This window comes from Ambystoma mexicanum, chromosome 8, assembly GCF_040938575.1.
Source record: "Ambystoma mexicanum isolate Mex_15411 chromosome 8, UKY_AmexF1_1, whole genome shotgun sequence".
Taxonomy (NCBI): domain Eukaryota; kingdom Metazoa; phylum Chordata; class Amphibia; order Caudata; family Ambystomatidae; genus Ambystoma; species Ambystoma mexicanum.
The window spans coordinates 690,607,016-690,624,289 of NC_090929.1; the positions used below are offsets into that span (position 1 = coordinate 690,607,016).

Consider the following 17,274-nt stretch of genomic DNA (forward strand, 5'->3'; position numbering starts at 1 on the left):
CATGTTAAAATGTGTGAAACCTATGACTATGGGACTGTGCACCTCCGTATGTGTACCAGCTATGTCGCATTCAACGCCAGCAGTGCTCATCAGGCCATGAAGAGTTCAGTCATGAGATTGTGTCTATATACACCACTGGGTGGATTTTGTAAGATTTCATCATCCAGTAATCGCCACAAGCTATTTTTAAAGATGGGGGTGGGGGGTTCTGTGGGAGGAAGTTTGTATCTTTTTGAAAGAACATTATAATACTGACAACCAATGACTTCTATTCTGTAATTTGTTGCAAATTTTCAGTATGATTTATGGAATGCATGTAGAGAAATAAACATATTAGAGCAATTGGTACAGTTGTAATATGTACTTCTTTTTGGGTTTAGGTGCCAGACAGGCATATACCTCCTGTTCCAATCACCACTCCTGTGATGAATGTCCATTTTGAAATGCAAGGTATTCAGAAGCAGGCTCTCTCGAATGATTCCCTCCAGGCACCACCAGGGGCTCCCACAGAAGCAAACATGCAGGTACTGTTAATAACAGAAGTAAACATTGTTCTAGACAAATGGTTTTCTTTGAGAAGTCTGGGACACTTGGAAGCAATATATATATTTCAGGTTTATTTCGACGCATGTCATAAAATGTACAGAACACATACATATCTCACTTCAAAATATACATAACGGCATGCATAATGATTCTCTAGTAAGCTAGAATGCAGATAACATAAATCAATAAAAAAGCATCTCCCAAATTAATAAAATAATATTTTAAATAACCAGTTCTGGTTAATACAACAAATCTGAGCAAGCGTAACCGCTCTAAAGTGCGAAGTGCTTAATGGCTTCGAGTTCCAGCGCTAATAATAATTTCAATGTTCGTGACTTTATGAACACCATAAAGGCATAGATCAGCTGTGTGCAGCACTCAAACATAGATGAAGGCATTACGAACAAAGAGCAATCATTGACATTACCTAATACACCTAAATCCATCGTGAATCTAAACATGCAACCCAATTTCACCAAACCAAGACTAATTGTTCACAGTTAAAAGCAGAAGTAAAAGCTATTTGTACTTGAATGGAGAAAAGTTACGTATTTGTCATCAGAAATGCTGTTCATTTTCCAGGCCCATCTCATATAGCTGAGTAACTGACTTTCATATAATCATTTGATTTATTACAAAGGTCTAGCACACTATGAACACCCCTTATGCCTTCTTGTAAGATAAGCAGCTTTATCCATGTAGACCGAGGATTTTTGTACAGGTGGCAGATGAAAAGAAAATGTGAAACAGTTTCATCCATTGTTTTACAATAGTAACATTTCTTGGGTACTGAATGTCCCTATTTACAAGAAAAATACCACACCCGAGAGGATACCCAGGTGAAGTTTTAATAGGCACAATCGATTCCTGGAGTCCCACCTATCGAGATATAGCTCAAAAGCATTAAATTCCTTCTTCTGTAGGTATTTCATGACCAAACTACTCTTAGCTGCCAGGGGGCATAACTGTCATGCCCTTCAGGCCCTGATCGCTTTGGTCCTCTTGGAGGATCGTGCCTGGGTTTGCGGGCACCATCTTTGCTTTCACGATGGCACCCTGCCATTCCATCCAGAAGCAGAACGAGCAGTCTACTCGTTCTCTGTTTGCCGGTGACAGCACAAGTCGCGTATGCTGAGGCAGTAACCCGGCGCTGCTCTCCAAGTCTCAACGCTTGGTAAACTGCAACCTAGCTCAGCACTCAGAATTCTTGCTTTCCTTCTTCTCGTTTCCTTGTTGGTCCCTCCTTGCTCCCTCTCCTTGATGCTTCCTCTGTTCCTCCTCCTAGAGGTGCCTTCTTGCTTCTACATTGCTTCCCTCTGAGACCCCCCTTTTTCCTGTTTGCCTGCCATCTTGTGCCTCCTGAGCTCTGCACCACTGTACTTCCCTCAGAACGCTCTTGGATCCACCTCTAAGCTGTTCATCCAGGTTTTTGCTTCCTGTTGGAAGGTTTTTTCCTGGGATTAGCCGGCAGTTCCTCCGGTGGTCACCTAGCTTGGGTTTCCTTGCAGGCAGGGTGGCGTCTGGAGTGGCTTGCCCATACCTGCATGAAACCTGGTCCAAACGGAACACCCACTAAGGAAAGGTCCAGAAGAAGTCCACAGCAAAGAAGCCACATGTGAGCCAGTCTATAGATCTCGCAGTATCTGACAGTTTTGAGATGCCCTGAAACCATACAACCTGTGAAAATGGACCTGTGCAAGATCTTTTACGCGGAATGCAGGAACTCAACACTGAAATGCAAACCCTGAAGACCGAAAATTCCGCCATGCGCCAAATGGTGCTGTCCAGGGATTTCCTCGCCCAAGCAGAAGTATGACGGTTGTGAGAAACCTGAGGGTGGTTTCACATCTAGACCCCAGGGATTCTTTGTTTCAGGTGGCCAGGGCACGGCCATACCCTTTGGAACCAGACCCTGGAGGTGGACTAGTGTGGGTGGATCACCAGGACAGGGGGTCCTTGGGGACTGTTGGAGGAATGCCCTCAGGTGAGGGGCAGTATTCCCCATTTTGTCCGACACGGCCCTACCCGATATCCCCTTTGTCTTTGGAGGATATTGTCAGCAGAATACTGTCACACCCCAACTCTTTAACTTAGAAAAGGGAAAGAGAAAACACAAGGAGAAATCAAACCATATTTTGACCCTTAAAATTAACCTATCCCCCCCTCTTCTAAACCCAGAGGACATTTAATACATCCCTCCTTTTCTGACGTGTCTGTACATGAGCTATCTACCGTCACAACAGGAAACTACAACTCCCATAATTCCCTTACCCCACTGAGTTACCCATGTACTACAACTAGAAATAATACCTCTAGTAATATGCAGTAGCCCTGCCCCACTGAGACCAAGCAGGGTCAAGTGCTCAATCACAATCACACCCATTCTGCCTTTATCACTCCCAATCGCTCTTGATTAGCAACGTAATAGGGGAGAGGCAATGGTGTGAACATTTTGATGAAGTATACAGGAAGCCTCAGTGTGTATATCCAGCTAAGGAGTGGGATGCCCCATGGCATATAGAGATCTCAGAGGTGATAATTCTGGAGCAAATCAGTAAATCCTCATTTTCTAGGGCATCTGGCCCGAATGAGCTCACAAATGCCATAATGAAGTGCAATGCGGCAACCTGGTCTAGAGTTTTGGACACGCTTTTTGAGAAGATTCTTGCGGAGAAAAGCTTTCCTTCCTCATAGAAGTATTCCATTATTATCCCGTTCTCTAAGGGAGGCGACGGCCAAACCCCGGAAATTATCGGCCGATCACCCTTCTGGACGCCCATTGTAATATCTTTTTACGGCTGATCTTGAGGGAGTAGGAGGCTTGGTCAACTAAATATGAAATATTGGCAAAGGCCCAAATAGGCTTCAGGAGTGGTCAATCTACATCTTTTAATGAACTAGTTTTGAATTTAGTCCGCAAAAACTCTTGGTTCTAAGGAGGTCCTGCCCTATATGTTGCCTGGATTTATCTATCGAAGGCATTCGATACGGTATGCAGAGAGCGCCTTTGGGCAAAGCGCGATGCTTGGGGATCCTGAGGCACCTTGTAGCTATACTGGCAAACCTCCATGAAGACATCTTCCTTAAGTTCAGATTGAACGTAGCAGGTGAGCGGTTTGTCCCGCTAGGGGTGGGCCGAGGGGTAAGGCAGGGTTGCCTGCTAGCCCCTATTCTGTTCAACCTCTATTTTTTTTATTATTTTATTATTATTTCCATTTTGCAATACCGTTCAAGGTACATTGGCAAATCTTGTTTCTCCAACGGTTACAATATCACAGCTTCCTCTCAGCTAAATTTACTGGCAGTGTTAACTCACTCATGCAATGTCTATGTACCAGCCAGAACTCAGGTTTAAACCACATAACCAAAAAAACAATATAAATATCAAGAGCTCAACTGGGCTAATCTCTGAGTTATGGGAATGATTCATCGAGCAGGTATGTGTGGGACTGCCCACCCGATCCCTCCAGTATCAGGCTCTCTACAAAAAAACATCCTGGGTCTATCCTTCACATTGTGCAACCCTCATTCTGTTATTTCCCCGTTTGGGGTGGCTTGTCATCTGAGGGTGGGAACATTGACACACATGTTTTTCCATGCGTCGAATGTGTTAAATTGTTCACCATCTTTGCCCCGTTTAGCCTCAGCCCACGCCTTCGTCTCAACGAAGTACCAGCATTCAAATTCCCCATATCAGGGATCCTACTGGAGCCCCTGTTTGCTCTTCCAAGACATCGCAATGCGTCTCTTTGCTAGGCCGCATGCCAGGTCCATGAACTTAATCACGTCTGTATTTATTGGGTCTGCGGTAAATTCCTAGCAGACACTCCATTAAGTTCAATTCAAACCTAGTAATGCCAGCTTTCCTGCATGCTTGTTCTATGCAAAACCAGAATGTTCTCACCCTAGTGCATTCCCATAGCATATGCCTTAGATCTGCCCCCTCGGTATTACAGAGGCTGCTTCTTTGTTAAATTTGGACACACTGCTTGGGGTCATGTATGTTCGGTGCAATATATTAAGTTGAACCAAGCAGGGAGGATAGCTCATGGGCAACGTGCTCGCCTTGGAAGCAAGACGACACGGAGTAACAAAGGTTCGATCCCCGGGTCCGCACTTAGAAACATCTGGGCATGAAGCGCGTTATAATCATATCATTTAATCGTGCATTGTGAGATACGTTTTTGACAAAGACCAGTGCCTGCCCCCATTGAGGCTCTGTAAATTGTGTCCATGCATCTTTCTACCATTCCTCTTTCAGCTTTTCATGTGTTGTATCTGCCATTCCCAATAGACACTCTTAAATTTGTGTGGTCTGCTTGTAATCATCTTCTAATTCATATAGTAGGGACACAAGCACTTCTTCTGTAGGTTCTGCTTGGCCACCTTTCGTATCTTCATATATTGCAACAATTGCCCCCCTCTCCCCTCTGGCAGTCCCTCCTGTTGCATCAAGCTATGTAGTTCCCTGAATTCCTCGTTCTTTAACATGTCTCCCCAAGTGTATATGCCATGCATTTCCCAGACTCTGGCAGACTCTGGCAGCTCCTAGTTCCTTCAGGTTTGTGCAGGTATCTGTCATTATAGGTGCATTTCGGGAGTAGGGGTGTTGTGTGTGTGTGGTCCAACTTAAGTGCCCTAGCCTAGATTTGTCTGCCTAATCCTACTATTAAGCATTGTGGGCCCATACAAGAACCTGGGATCCATAACACTTTAAGCATAGCAGGTCGCACTATTGTCTGCAGGCGGCCACTTTCAGTAGTTCCCCTGTCTGCTAGCCACATGGTAACATATCGTAGTTGTGCAGCTAGTTGATACAGTTCCAGGTTCGAGAGCTGCACCCCGACTCCATGGTATGGCAAGTAGTGTCTTGAGCGCAAACCTACTGCAACCTCCTCCCCATATGAATTCCCTGCTTCAAGGTCGCTGAAGAATCGTGGTAGTATGCAGTGATATACATTCGCAAAGGTATACAACAACCGCAGGCGAATAATCATTTTAGTAATAGAGGTCCTGGCCATGGTCTAAAGTGATAAACGTGACCAGAATCTCATGGAACCTTTAATTTTGTCTGTTATCTTAACAGTGTTGTACTTGTGTGTATCTTGTGGTTCATGTGCAACCCAAACCCCTAAGTATTTGAGCGTTTTTGTTTCCCACTGCAACCCAAGGTCTGGTAAAACCGCTATACCCTCCTTCCTGAATCCCCCCACTGGGAATAGGCAAGACTTTTGTTTGCTAAACGTGATCCCGGATAGCTTTGCAAAGTCCTCCAGAATCTCCAATATAATGGGGAGATTATGAGTTGGTTCGCATAAATAAAATAAGACGTCCGCATATAGTGACACTAGGTGTCTTGTGCCCCCACTTCTACTTTAGCTTCCAGTTACTCCTGCCTTAGCTACACCGCCAGGGGTTACAGAGCCAGTATGTATAGCAGTGGCGATAGTGGGCACCTCTGGCAAGTGTGCCTTTGGATGTTCCATATCCCTGAAATACACTTACCCGATTTTACTCTGGCCACAGGGTTGGTGTACAATATTTTAACCCAACGAATAAATGCCCTTCCAAACCCAAACCCCTCGAGTGCTGCATACATCCACTCCCAAAAGACTGAATCAAAAGCCTTGATGGCGTCAAGTGACACAACCACCAGATGTTCTCACCTGCCGTTGGTCTGATCTATAATATGTTGCAGCCGGTGCAGGTTGTGAGCAGTGCTCCGGTATGGCACAAACCCTGTCTGGTCACTATATATTATGTGAGCTATGGTTCTACGCAAGTGGGCAGCAACTTTAGCAGTAAGTATTTTGGTGTCATAATTCAGCATGGCCAGGGGTCGATAGGAGTCACAGCTCTCCATAGGCGTCCCAGGCTTAGGGATCGGTATATTCTCTCTCATTCCAGGTGGGAGAATGCCCTTTTCATATGCCTTTTGATATACCCATAGGAGTGGCTCCGCCAACAGTGAGCTATATGTTTTATAGAATTCTGATGGTAATATGTCACTCCCTGGGGCCTTTACTGCGGCAAGTGCCGCTAGTGCCTCCCTAAACACTTCTAGATAGGTTGATCTAGGGCTTCCCCTGCTTCTCATCCAATTGGGGGAGTCAGATCTGGTCACAAACTGCCTCAATCTGCTCTTGCGATACCTGAGTGTTGTGCCTATATAATTGTGTGCAACAGTCAGTGAAAATTTCGTTTATGGCTGTCTGGGACCTCCATACAGCACCACATTCATCCAGCAGCCTCATTGTTGGTACCCTAGGTTGCTCTCTCCTGCATAGTCATGCCAGCAAACTGACAGATTTTCCCCCTCAGTGTGCGCCTGTCATACCTGCGCTTCGTAGTCGAACTTAGAATTCGTAGTTTTATGAGTTATATTTCCTGCTGCCTAGTTATGGGCTTCTGGGCCTCTGTCCTAGTGATCTCCTCTTCCAGCGCCCTCCAAATCTGCCCTTAGCTGTTTGCGAATGCCTCCAGCCCTCGCTATGATATCTCCTCATACTACTACCTTCAGTGCTTCTTAGGCAGTGCCCCAGCTGTCCACACTGCCCATGTTGGCTTCCAAATAGTGTTTATTGTGCTGTGTAATGTGTCCTTAAAGAGGTCATCACATAGGGCATCCCTGGGTATCCACCATGTCGGGATAGGGGGCCTAGTTCCCTTAATTTCCCATGTGACCACCAGTGGGGAGTGATCGGACACTGTGTGTCCCTCAGACTCTGCAGTCGTGAATTCTGCCAAATCCCCCATCCCCACAAACGTAATCAGTCCTTGTATAAAGATCATGTGGGCGCGAGTAAAAAGAATATCCCCTAATATCTGGGTGTAGTTTACTCCATACGTCCTTCAAAGCGAGATCTAACAGAGCCCGATTAAGGGCATCAGTAGCTGGGGGTGAGCCTCCCTGGGGGTGATATTGATCTATCCAGGTCACATTCTTTACACAATTAAAATCTCCGCCCCATATTAATAGCGCATCTCGTCTAAGTGCAATCTCATTACTAAGCAGCCTTACCAGTGCCGGTATCGCAGTATTGGGAAAATAGGAGTTTACCACACATTTTTCGCGGTGGTCCAAGAAACTGCTAAGGATAATATATTTACCTTCTGTTGGTCACTACCTCTGACACTTGAAAGGGGACTGTCACGTCTACCCATATGAGTACCCTGCAGACAGATTTTGAGAGAATGGAGCCATATCCCTTCCCTCCCCATCTCGAGAGGAGCTGCTCCTGTCGCTCAGGTAGTAAGTGGGTCTTGCAGCAGGGCTATTGATATGTTTCCTTTGGAGATAGGACCTCACTCTATTTCTTTTGATGTATGATCCCAGACCCCTTGCATTCCAAAACAAAAACTTAATTTGCACCATGCGAGTATTTCACTTCCCACCTTGCCGCCTCCTGTCCGGTGGCCCACACAATGTGTGCCCAGCTTCTGCCCCATATCTCGTTCCGGAGGTTCTCATGGTCACACCTCAACACATTTTCTGCCTATGTCCAGTTACAGTCCAGCCCTCCCAGGCCCGCTCGACTAGCCCACCCCCATTTTTCACATTGCATTTTTCCATTCAGCGCTAAAAAACTAACTAACAAAACCAAATTCAACAACCCCCTAAGTCCAAGGGGCAAACAGCACCCATCATGGTGTCCTGATCTGGGCATGCCCGTACCCTCGAGGCCATGTTTAACCATTGGGTGTCGGGTCACGGCTAGCAACCAGCTGGCACTAACAAACACTCGGTTCAGGGTTGTCCAAGCACCACCCAGCGGGTGATTGCACTCACCCCCACTGACTGTAGCATCCACATGGCAACCTCTCCCAGATAGTTCAAGTAAGTGTGCCTCTGGGTGTGGTGCCTCCAAGGATCCATGTCTTATAGCTTCACTCTCCAAAAACCAGTCTATAGTCATAAAACCAGCAGATAAGGGTGGCAGGATTGTCTTGATGAATTGTGCACAATATCTGTCCATGATGAATGCACTACTCTCAGATGAAGCAAGCTATAAGAAAATAAAAAAAGATCCCACTAAAGAAATTGCAGGACAGATTTCGGAGATGGCTCAATATGTAGTAGATCGCAATTGTATTACTAAAAAAGAGTTTGAATTTCTTGTTACCAACCAAGGTCGTACACCTACAATATATGCCATGCCAAAGATTCATAAAAATCCTCAGAACTCCCTAAGCAGACCAATTGTTTCAGCATATGGATCTATCCTAGAACCGCTCTGTAAATTAGTTGATACTTATTAAAAACCTACGAGTATACTTACACCAACGTATCTGAGACACAACATATACAACCCAGATATTTGAAGATCTACCATTTGACTAATCCAGACATTGGTTGGTCACCATGGACATACAATCATTATACACTAGCATGCCAAAAGAAGTGGCAATAGAATGCATGAGGGAACATCTTACCAGATTCAGGTTACAAGATAGGGCGCCAAACAGTTTTATCATTGAATTGATGACCCTGGCTCTTTGCAAAAACTATTTTGAATTTAATGGTCAGTTCTTTTTTCAAATCAAAGGGACGGCTGTGGGGGCAGCCTTTGCGCCCAGCTTAGCGATTCTCTTTATGTTCATCTTCGAAGACAGTAATATTCTATCATACAAAAATCCCTTCCAAAACCAGATCCTAAATTGGAAAAGGTATATCTTTTCATTTGGGAAGGCACAGAAGACGACCTAAAATGGTTTTCGGAATGGTTGTATAATGTCGACATGAACATTCAGTTCACAATGGACCATAGAAAAATGAGGTCAACTTCCTTGACCTTAGGATCCAACACAGAGCAGGCTTCCTCAAATGTGACCTTTACCTTTTTCGCAAACCGACCAATAGGAAAACCCTCCTTCATTTTTCCAGCAATCACCCAAAGCATCTTCGCGAAAACCTTCCATATGGTCAATATCTAAGGATAAGGAGAAACTGTACAAATCTGGAGGATTTCCAGAATCATGCCGAGGACCTTGATCAGACAGAGACTTGCCCAAAGAGGGTACCCTCGGAAACTCATTAATAAGTCCAGGAAACGTGCACATTTCTCAAATGGGGATGCCCTGCTGACTCCAAAAGATGCTACCAAACATGATGACCGGAGAACCACATGTGTCATCACCCATGGGACAGAGTCGTTTCGAGTCCGCAATTTGATTTCTAAATACTGACCACTGGCGAGACGTAGCCCCCCAAACAAACTACTGCCAAGGTTTGCATTTAAACGTGCCAAGAACCTTTGAGACCAACTTGTCCATTCAAAGTTTGCAAAACCTGCACCCAGATTGGGTCTCTGGGACCTTAGAACCACGATAGGGCACTACCCGTGCGGCAATTGTATCGCTTGCAGATTTACCAAAAAAATGAAAGAATTGGTTCCGAGAACCTATCCGATACCGAACGAGGGTTGCCTTGACTACAGAGAAGGCTACCTGGCAGGTTTTCACACGGCAGCACTTTTACTACGGTGAAACAGCATCATGGTACTGTTACAACACTGGATTTCCAGACCACAAGGAATTGGGCTCTCATTTTCGCTATATTTATATGGCATTTCAGGTATTTCTCATAAACCCAGAGTTTTCCGCTTCCTAATTTATTTTACAACCCAGCCACAATCACGTTACGAGTACATTACATTACAGTACATTATAGCATTTGGTTGTTTTCCGCCCTTAGAATAAGGCATTTGACAGCCTGGTAATGCACAGGATGCGTTTTCAGCGACCAAATTGACACAGCGAAAAGAAAGAATTTCTCCAAACGAGAAGGAAGTAGGTATGAACAACACCTTCAGTACTGAACTATCATGCTTTCTAATATAAACTATGTGTGCACCCAGAATGCCACCGACCAGTATACATTTCTCTTGTATTCTCATACACGTACACTTACACTTTCGTTTTGTATGCCTCTTTTAATTACATGGTGCATCAAGCAACTTTATCCACATCCACATACACAACAAGAGCTGCTGGCCACCTAATCCTCCAGCCCATACAAGACAACTAGGTATGGCTTGACTATGTTACAATTTTTTAAGGCCCGCTTTTGTATATACATTTTTCGCATTGCAATTGTTCTCATGCATCCGAGGCTACGCACTGGGGCACTCACTCCCTTGAATTATCCCGCCCTACAGTAAATCCAATGTGACAATCCCAGACTGACCCCAGGAGAGGGGCTGTCCCCGGCTGTGAAGCATCTGCAATATTTGGAAACCCCCACCCACCCCTGATAAAAGTACAGGGTAAGTGGCACACAGATTTTGGTAACGTAATGGGAAGTTAATGTTACTGCTGACTATCTTTCATTCATGCATGTTTTTATTCATTAATCCTTTCAGAACACCATTCTGAAATGATTTCTTTTCTGCCCTCTAGGCTCTCTTCTATCACCTGCCCTGAAGGCGTTTATGGATGCCATCTCCATTGGCACGCAGAAACGTGTATTTTTTCCCTGAAGACAAGAGAGGGCATTTCCAAACATTAGATCTGGGACACACACATAGGCAGATACCAGGCATGACTATCAATTAATTGTGCCTCACTTTCGAGGTAGTATTTTGAATACACCTGAATACTTGATAAACTCAGATTATAAATAACCCACATATGATGTACTTATGTGTTTAATCACATTTTTTCTTTTCACTCTTTTGTCAAATTTTGTGATTGTGCTAATTTTGAATTTATCATTGTGTATGATTCAGTATCTTATTTCACCTTTTGGTCGATGTAAATATGTTCTTTGTGTTTTGTTTGTATGCTAAAAATATGAAACATTTCTTCACCCTTTCACTACATATATAACCTCAATTGAGAATACTCAATATACTCTGTGTGACTTTTTGTGCATCATATGAATCTTTATTAATAATAGAAATAAGGACAACATATTAAGTTGTTTGCAACGTGGACAGTTTTTTGTTCATTACAGTGTTTTGACCCCAACCACGCATGCCCACTACAAGGGGCTCCCCTACTAGATGTAGTATTGTCTTATAGCTTCACCATTTGTTGTGTCTGATTGGCCTTGTCCCCCAGGGAGCGTTGTTTCCGTTATTTCCTCTTAACAGCAAACATACCCCTATGTCACATCTGTCCACGTGTTACTCTGTGCCTTCATCCCGCATCTATTCCAGAGGGAGATTTTGCGCAACCTTGTGTGTCTTATTCATCTTTTGTTCCCAAGTTGTTGTGTTCCAGCCACATAGTCGCGGCGGCTGGGGTCTCAAGAAAGTGCATTTTCCCTCCATGCATGATCTTCAATCTGGCTGGGTACATCAGCATATATTTTATGCTAAGTCGTCTAAGTTGCGCCTTTATGGGCACAAACGTATTCCGTTTCTGTTGCACCATGGGCGTAGCTAGCTATATTGGCACACTCTCTCTGTATTGTTCTGCCCTCCCTGGAGAACTGAAGTATCACCTCTTGGTCCCTAAAATTCAATATCCTAGTGATGATTGGCCTGGAGTGTGGGCCAGGCGGGGGTTTCTACTGAAGGGACCTGTGTGCCCTTTCCACTTCAAACCACTGGGATAACTTCTCGGGTCCAATTTCCTGTAGTAGTAGATTTTCAATGTATCCCGTCGGGTCTTGTCCTTCATTTCTTCAGGCAACCCAAGCACCCTAATGTTGTTCCTGCTCGACCTCCCCTCCCCTTCTTCCGCTTGTGACTCTAGCATGGCATTTCTTCACTCCAGTGCTTTTACTCTAGTTGCTAGGTCTTCAGTGGTTGTAGTGGTTTCTTTCAGGTTTGTCTCTACTGTTGTGACCCTTTCCGCAAGTGAACATACATCCTGGTTGAACTAACTGCATGTCTATAGCCTCTGTCGATTTTACCTTCCAGCGAGATCCTCAAATCTGCGATAGCTGCCAGCACCTTGGACTCTTGTATGTCCCCCTGTGGTGTTGTGCTTTCAGCTGGTGCTGTGTTAGTTGGGGGTGTCATGTCCGGATCCTCGTCTGTCCCCAAAAGTGTCCATTATGCCCTTCTATTTGTGCTTCATTGGGGACATCCCAAGTCTTTCTGCAGTTTGTGTTGTGACCTACCTCCTCCTTAGTGTATAGCATTCAGTTTATTGGCCAGGCAGGGGTATATGGTGTTTACTGTTGGTATTACATGGCACTATGCGTTTCTTGTGGGTGTGGCTTTAGCCTCTATAATCCTACAGGAGTTGCAGGTTAGGTGTAGTATGGTTCCAGGTTCGTGCTACTGATTGTGCATGTGTCTGGGTGGGGGAGGGGTGCTGTCTGGGTGCCTTCTGTCTCCAGCTTAGTTGTTTCCAGTGATTAGAGGATGCCCAATTATAAGTAGCTTCTGCAGATTTCAGTTGAGCACAGGCTTTGTTGTACCCTTTAGATCTTTGTATGAGCTCTTTTATAGTCCTTATTGCCCAGTGTTAGTCATGTCCACCGTGTTACTGCCAGTTTCATGTTGTTGTGGCTCTGATTCCCTTATTGCGCCCAAGCGTTAGCACCCCCCTAGGAATTTCTGTCCACGTCTCCAGCCGCACTGTCTCCTCACGGCGTCCCACTTTCCTCCAGTGCTATCCACATGCCCCCCTGGTGCGCAAGCGATGCACTTATATTTATTTGTGTCCCAGCCCCAGGGTGTTTTCTCCACACCTCCAGTGCAGCCGCTTACTGTCTGTCTGTTGTGCCTGGCCAGCCGCAGTTCTCTGCACTTTTCGGGAAGGTCCCTCCTCACGGATCCTTCGCACCTCAGTGGCTCAGCACTTCTGCTGTCGTTGCCACCTCAGCTGTGCAGTATTCCGGTGTTGCACCCCAGTAGGTAACAATTAGTGGTTTGCCTGCTCTCCTTATTTTCCCACCCCACGGGTCTGCGCAACGTGGTGGTTCCTCTTTTCCCAGTCTTGTTAACCCGTCCCTCACAGCAGTGCGGTCCCCGCCGCCATCTTGGATCTTATTGAGGCAGTTTTCTCCCAGGCAGCAGAAGCACTGTTTCCTCGCAAGAATGGTGTGTGACTCTGTCCAGTGTATGCCCTGCCAGTATCACTTCAAATTTCACCGCAATTTTGCCTTCTAATGATGTCTTAAGGATCATGGAAAGATCCCAGTGGGAGCTCGGGTGTTAGGGCCGAAGGGCTAAATTCAGAAGTGGTGGCTTGACACGTTGTGAAGCAATGGAGTCTTTCTGACAATACACCCCTCAAGAGGACAAAAGGACAGATTAAGGTGAGTATTGCCCGAAATTATTGGTACACCCTGGTACCACCACAGCTGGCTGCAAAAAGAAAATAACCAAGGATATTAATATACAGCACAGGAAATTGAGATAACTAGACTACAGTGGTATCTGCTTAATCACAAGTAAGAATAAAAGATTGGACTGAGAACTCCCAAGCTAGAATGATGAGTATCCTGGAACGAGAGAGGTAGCAATTACTGAGGGTAAACAAGATATAGAAGAATAGAGACTTGGACAATAGTGGGCTTACCAATAGAAGGGTGTTGAGTGTCTTGGAGTGTTCTGAAGAGGGGATTGCTGCGATGGAGGTGTAAACCATGGGAACCTTAAGCCTTGTTGACTATTCCCGCCGGCACGAGGACGCCTAAACAAGGTCTTTGATCCTTGCGCTGTTGTGCTGATGTCCACAGAGTTCTTAATAGTCTTCAGACAGAAGAAGGAAGAAAGACGTGACGAACAGCTGAGGATTTCCGGATTTGTGGTAATCCAGCAAGGTATGCAGTCCGATAAGAGTTCCGGGTTGGAACTAGACAGACGGGGTGTAGCTGAAGAAGGCGAGGACAGTCCAGTAGAAGTTCCGGGTTGGCAACAGGTAGGTATGTTGCAAAGGGCTTAAGTGGGTGCAGTCCAGTAAACGTTCCGAGTCGTCAACAGGCAGGCCCAGTGTAGAGGACTCAAGCGGGGGGCAGTCCAGTAAGCGTTCCGAGTTGGCAACATGCAGGCCAAGTGTAGAGGACTCGAGCGGGGGCAGACCTGTAGCGTTCCGAGACGGCAACAGGTAAACCAGTAAAGCAGTATCAGGAAACGAGGCAAGGGGAGTCAAAGAACGGACCAGGGGATCGAAAACCAGGACAACAAGATAACAAGAAACAAAGCTTTCAGAATACAGATTCATGAGCGGTGCTCTGCAGCGTGGGCGGGGTTTAAGTTAGGAATCAGCTGACTGCATGCACAACATGCCGTCGTACGTTTCAATGCATACGTGTATGCAATGGACGCCAGCGTTTCCAGGGCAACGCATAGCTTTCTTTGAAAGAATGCGTACTTCTGGACAAACAGGGGTTCTGAGGTTTTAGTTTGAGTACCGAATTCGTATGAGTCCCGGCAGATCTGCTGGAGGCGAGGGAATGTTTCCTCTTGTGTGTACCTGGTTTATAACGTGATAAAGAGGAACCAAACGGAACCCAGAGCTCGGGCAACACACGTCCGTCAGCGCTACATGAGCTCAAGCCATGCGCCCTCTGTTCAACCTCTATATGGCTGATTTGGACAGAAGTTTGTCTCCTGTGGCACTGGTCAGCCCAAAAATAGGAGGTACTCCCATCAGATGGCTGGCTTATGCCAATGATCTAGTCCTTTTGGATTATTCTCCGGTAGGTCTGCAGTGCCTTTTAAAAGCAATGTGGAACTATGAAGAGATAAATCAATTGCAGATCAATGTGAAAAAATCCAACATAATGATCTGCAAAAGGCCAGGGAAACCTGTTTGACAGTTAAAATGTGCCTTAGGAGATGAGGAGATACCAGTAGTGACAAAATTGACATATCTGGGCTTTAAATTATAAGCTTGTCCGACACTAAATACATTGAATTTGGATCTAGATATTAAGTCAAAATGCCTGGCTAGCCAGATGAGTAAAGTTTTGAAAACATATTGTACGTTTTCTTTGGAGCATTTATAAAAATTCTATATAGCCAATGTAATCCCAGCTTTACTCTATGGGATCAACACCAAACCTCTGCTCTGGGAGACCAACTGGATAAGAGTGGAGGGTCGACTCTGGAAAGAAGTATTGGGCCTGCCTTTCTCCCTTCCTATGACCATTCGAAGATTTGAACTAGGGCTATCTTCATTAAAAATGCTTGTGGACTGGCAGATCATCTCATTGTATAGATCGATTATAGTTCCACAATCGAACTCCCTCTACAAAAATATTGCATCCACATTGGGACTGAAGCCCCAGAGGCTACTAAAAAAATTAAAACTGATGGTAACGAAAATGTTCTCAGACTGTGAAAGTGATGTGGAGGATCTTATCTCCAACCGCTTTGCACAACGAGACTGATGAAAAGATTGGGTTGGATTCGCACCATTGATAAGATGCTTTCCTCAGTCCTAGCAAAATCCTTCCTCCCCATTGACAAAAAAAAGGGTAATATTCTGAGTTATTTTAGACGCTTCCCCGATTATAGGTTGAGGCAGGAATTCCTAAGGATTCGTCTCAATCTTGTGTCTACCGTAGAAGTCTTAATGTTTTGTGAGAAGGGTAACGCTTGTGGAATTGATTGTACTTGGTGCAAAGAAAATATAGTCCACTGTTTCAAGCATATTCTGATGAATTTTACTGGTACCTGGGAGGTGAGGAGGCATTTGTTCCATGGAGTCGAGAGAGTAGATACCCTATATTCTGAGATGTTTTGGAATTGATTGATTTATAAAAAAAGGAACATTTTTCCATCAGAACTCCCCCTTCCCAATTTTGAAATTCACTAAGAAGAAGAGGAGGTGACTAAGAAGAATAAAGATTACTTTTTTTTAATTAAAATGATTTACTTTATTTCTAAACTTTTCATTTATGCACATCAGAATATTACATTAATCAGAATTCATCAGACTTTCATATTCAGTTCCTATAGTCCACTTTTTATTATATTGTTCCAAAAATGGATAATGGTATATACCAATTATTTGTTCTTGCCCAGCAGAATCTGTGCCCAAAGGTCTTTTGATTCCAGCTGTATTGTCGAAGACAAAAACTGCTCTGTGAAGAAGTTAAGCTTTTCAGTCAATGCAGTGCATTCCATTATTATATGGAATAATGACTGTATGGTTCCTGTATTTTTACAGAAACTACAAAACATTGAAGTTTTTGAAATTTGTTTTGTTTTCATTAATAGTTCCCGTGTAGGAAGAAGATTTAGCTGTAGTATCAAGAAAGTATCTCAGATCTGTTGGTCTGGAAAAAGTATGAGGTAGTATGGAAGTTGATTTATCAGTCTTGACTCAGCTTCACAATTTAAGTCCATTTGGTATCTGGCTTTCTGCTGTCGCATGATTATCCAATCATTTATTAAAATCAGTTTTTTTGCTTGTTGCGGGTGCTGGATCAACATATCGTTATAAGACAAGTCATTGTGACGCAAGATGTTAATTGCCAGTATCAAATCTTCGCTCAGTATTTTCCTGTATAGATCAAATTGTTTCCAGGTCTTAATAGCGTGTAAAGATTGCATTGCGGTTTCGTACCGGATACGTGGCATGGGAAAGGAGGAAGGTAGTGACAAAACTTTCCTCCAAAATATTGCTTCTTGCTGTTGCCAAATAGCATGGGCGAGGTTAATCATAGTCTTGCATCCGTATGACAAAATTGCTGCCACCTTTTGCCTGTAGAACGATATTACTGGCTTCATTGAACATTTTCCATATTTACGGTGAATAAAAGCGACTTGCCTGGTGAGTGAGTGCGCCTTTGATTTGAAGTGAACCACCCATTCAAAT

General features: G+C 44.5%; 1 protein-coding gene across 4 annotated transcripts in view; it reads left to right on the plus strand.

Moving 5' to 3' along the window:
- The window catches only part of SEC31B (SEC31 homolog B, COPII coat complex component), a 2,991,081-nt gene that overhangs the window by 2,771,048 nt on the left and 202,759 nt on the right, over positions 1 to 17,274 (plus strand). For all 4 annotated transcript variants that reach the window (XM_069610491.1, XM_069610490.1, XM_069610492.1 and 1 more), the window contains one exon: positions 381 to 524. In XM_069610491.1, coding sequence (XP_069466592.1) covers positions 381 to 524 — 144 coding nt within the window. The remainder of the gene's footprint in view (positions 1 to 380; positions 525 to 17,274) is intronic.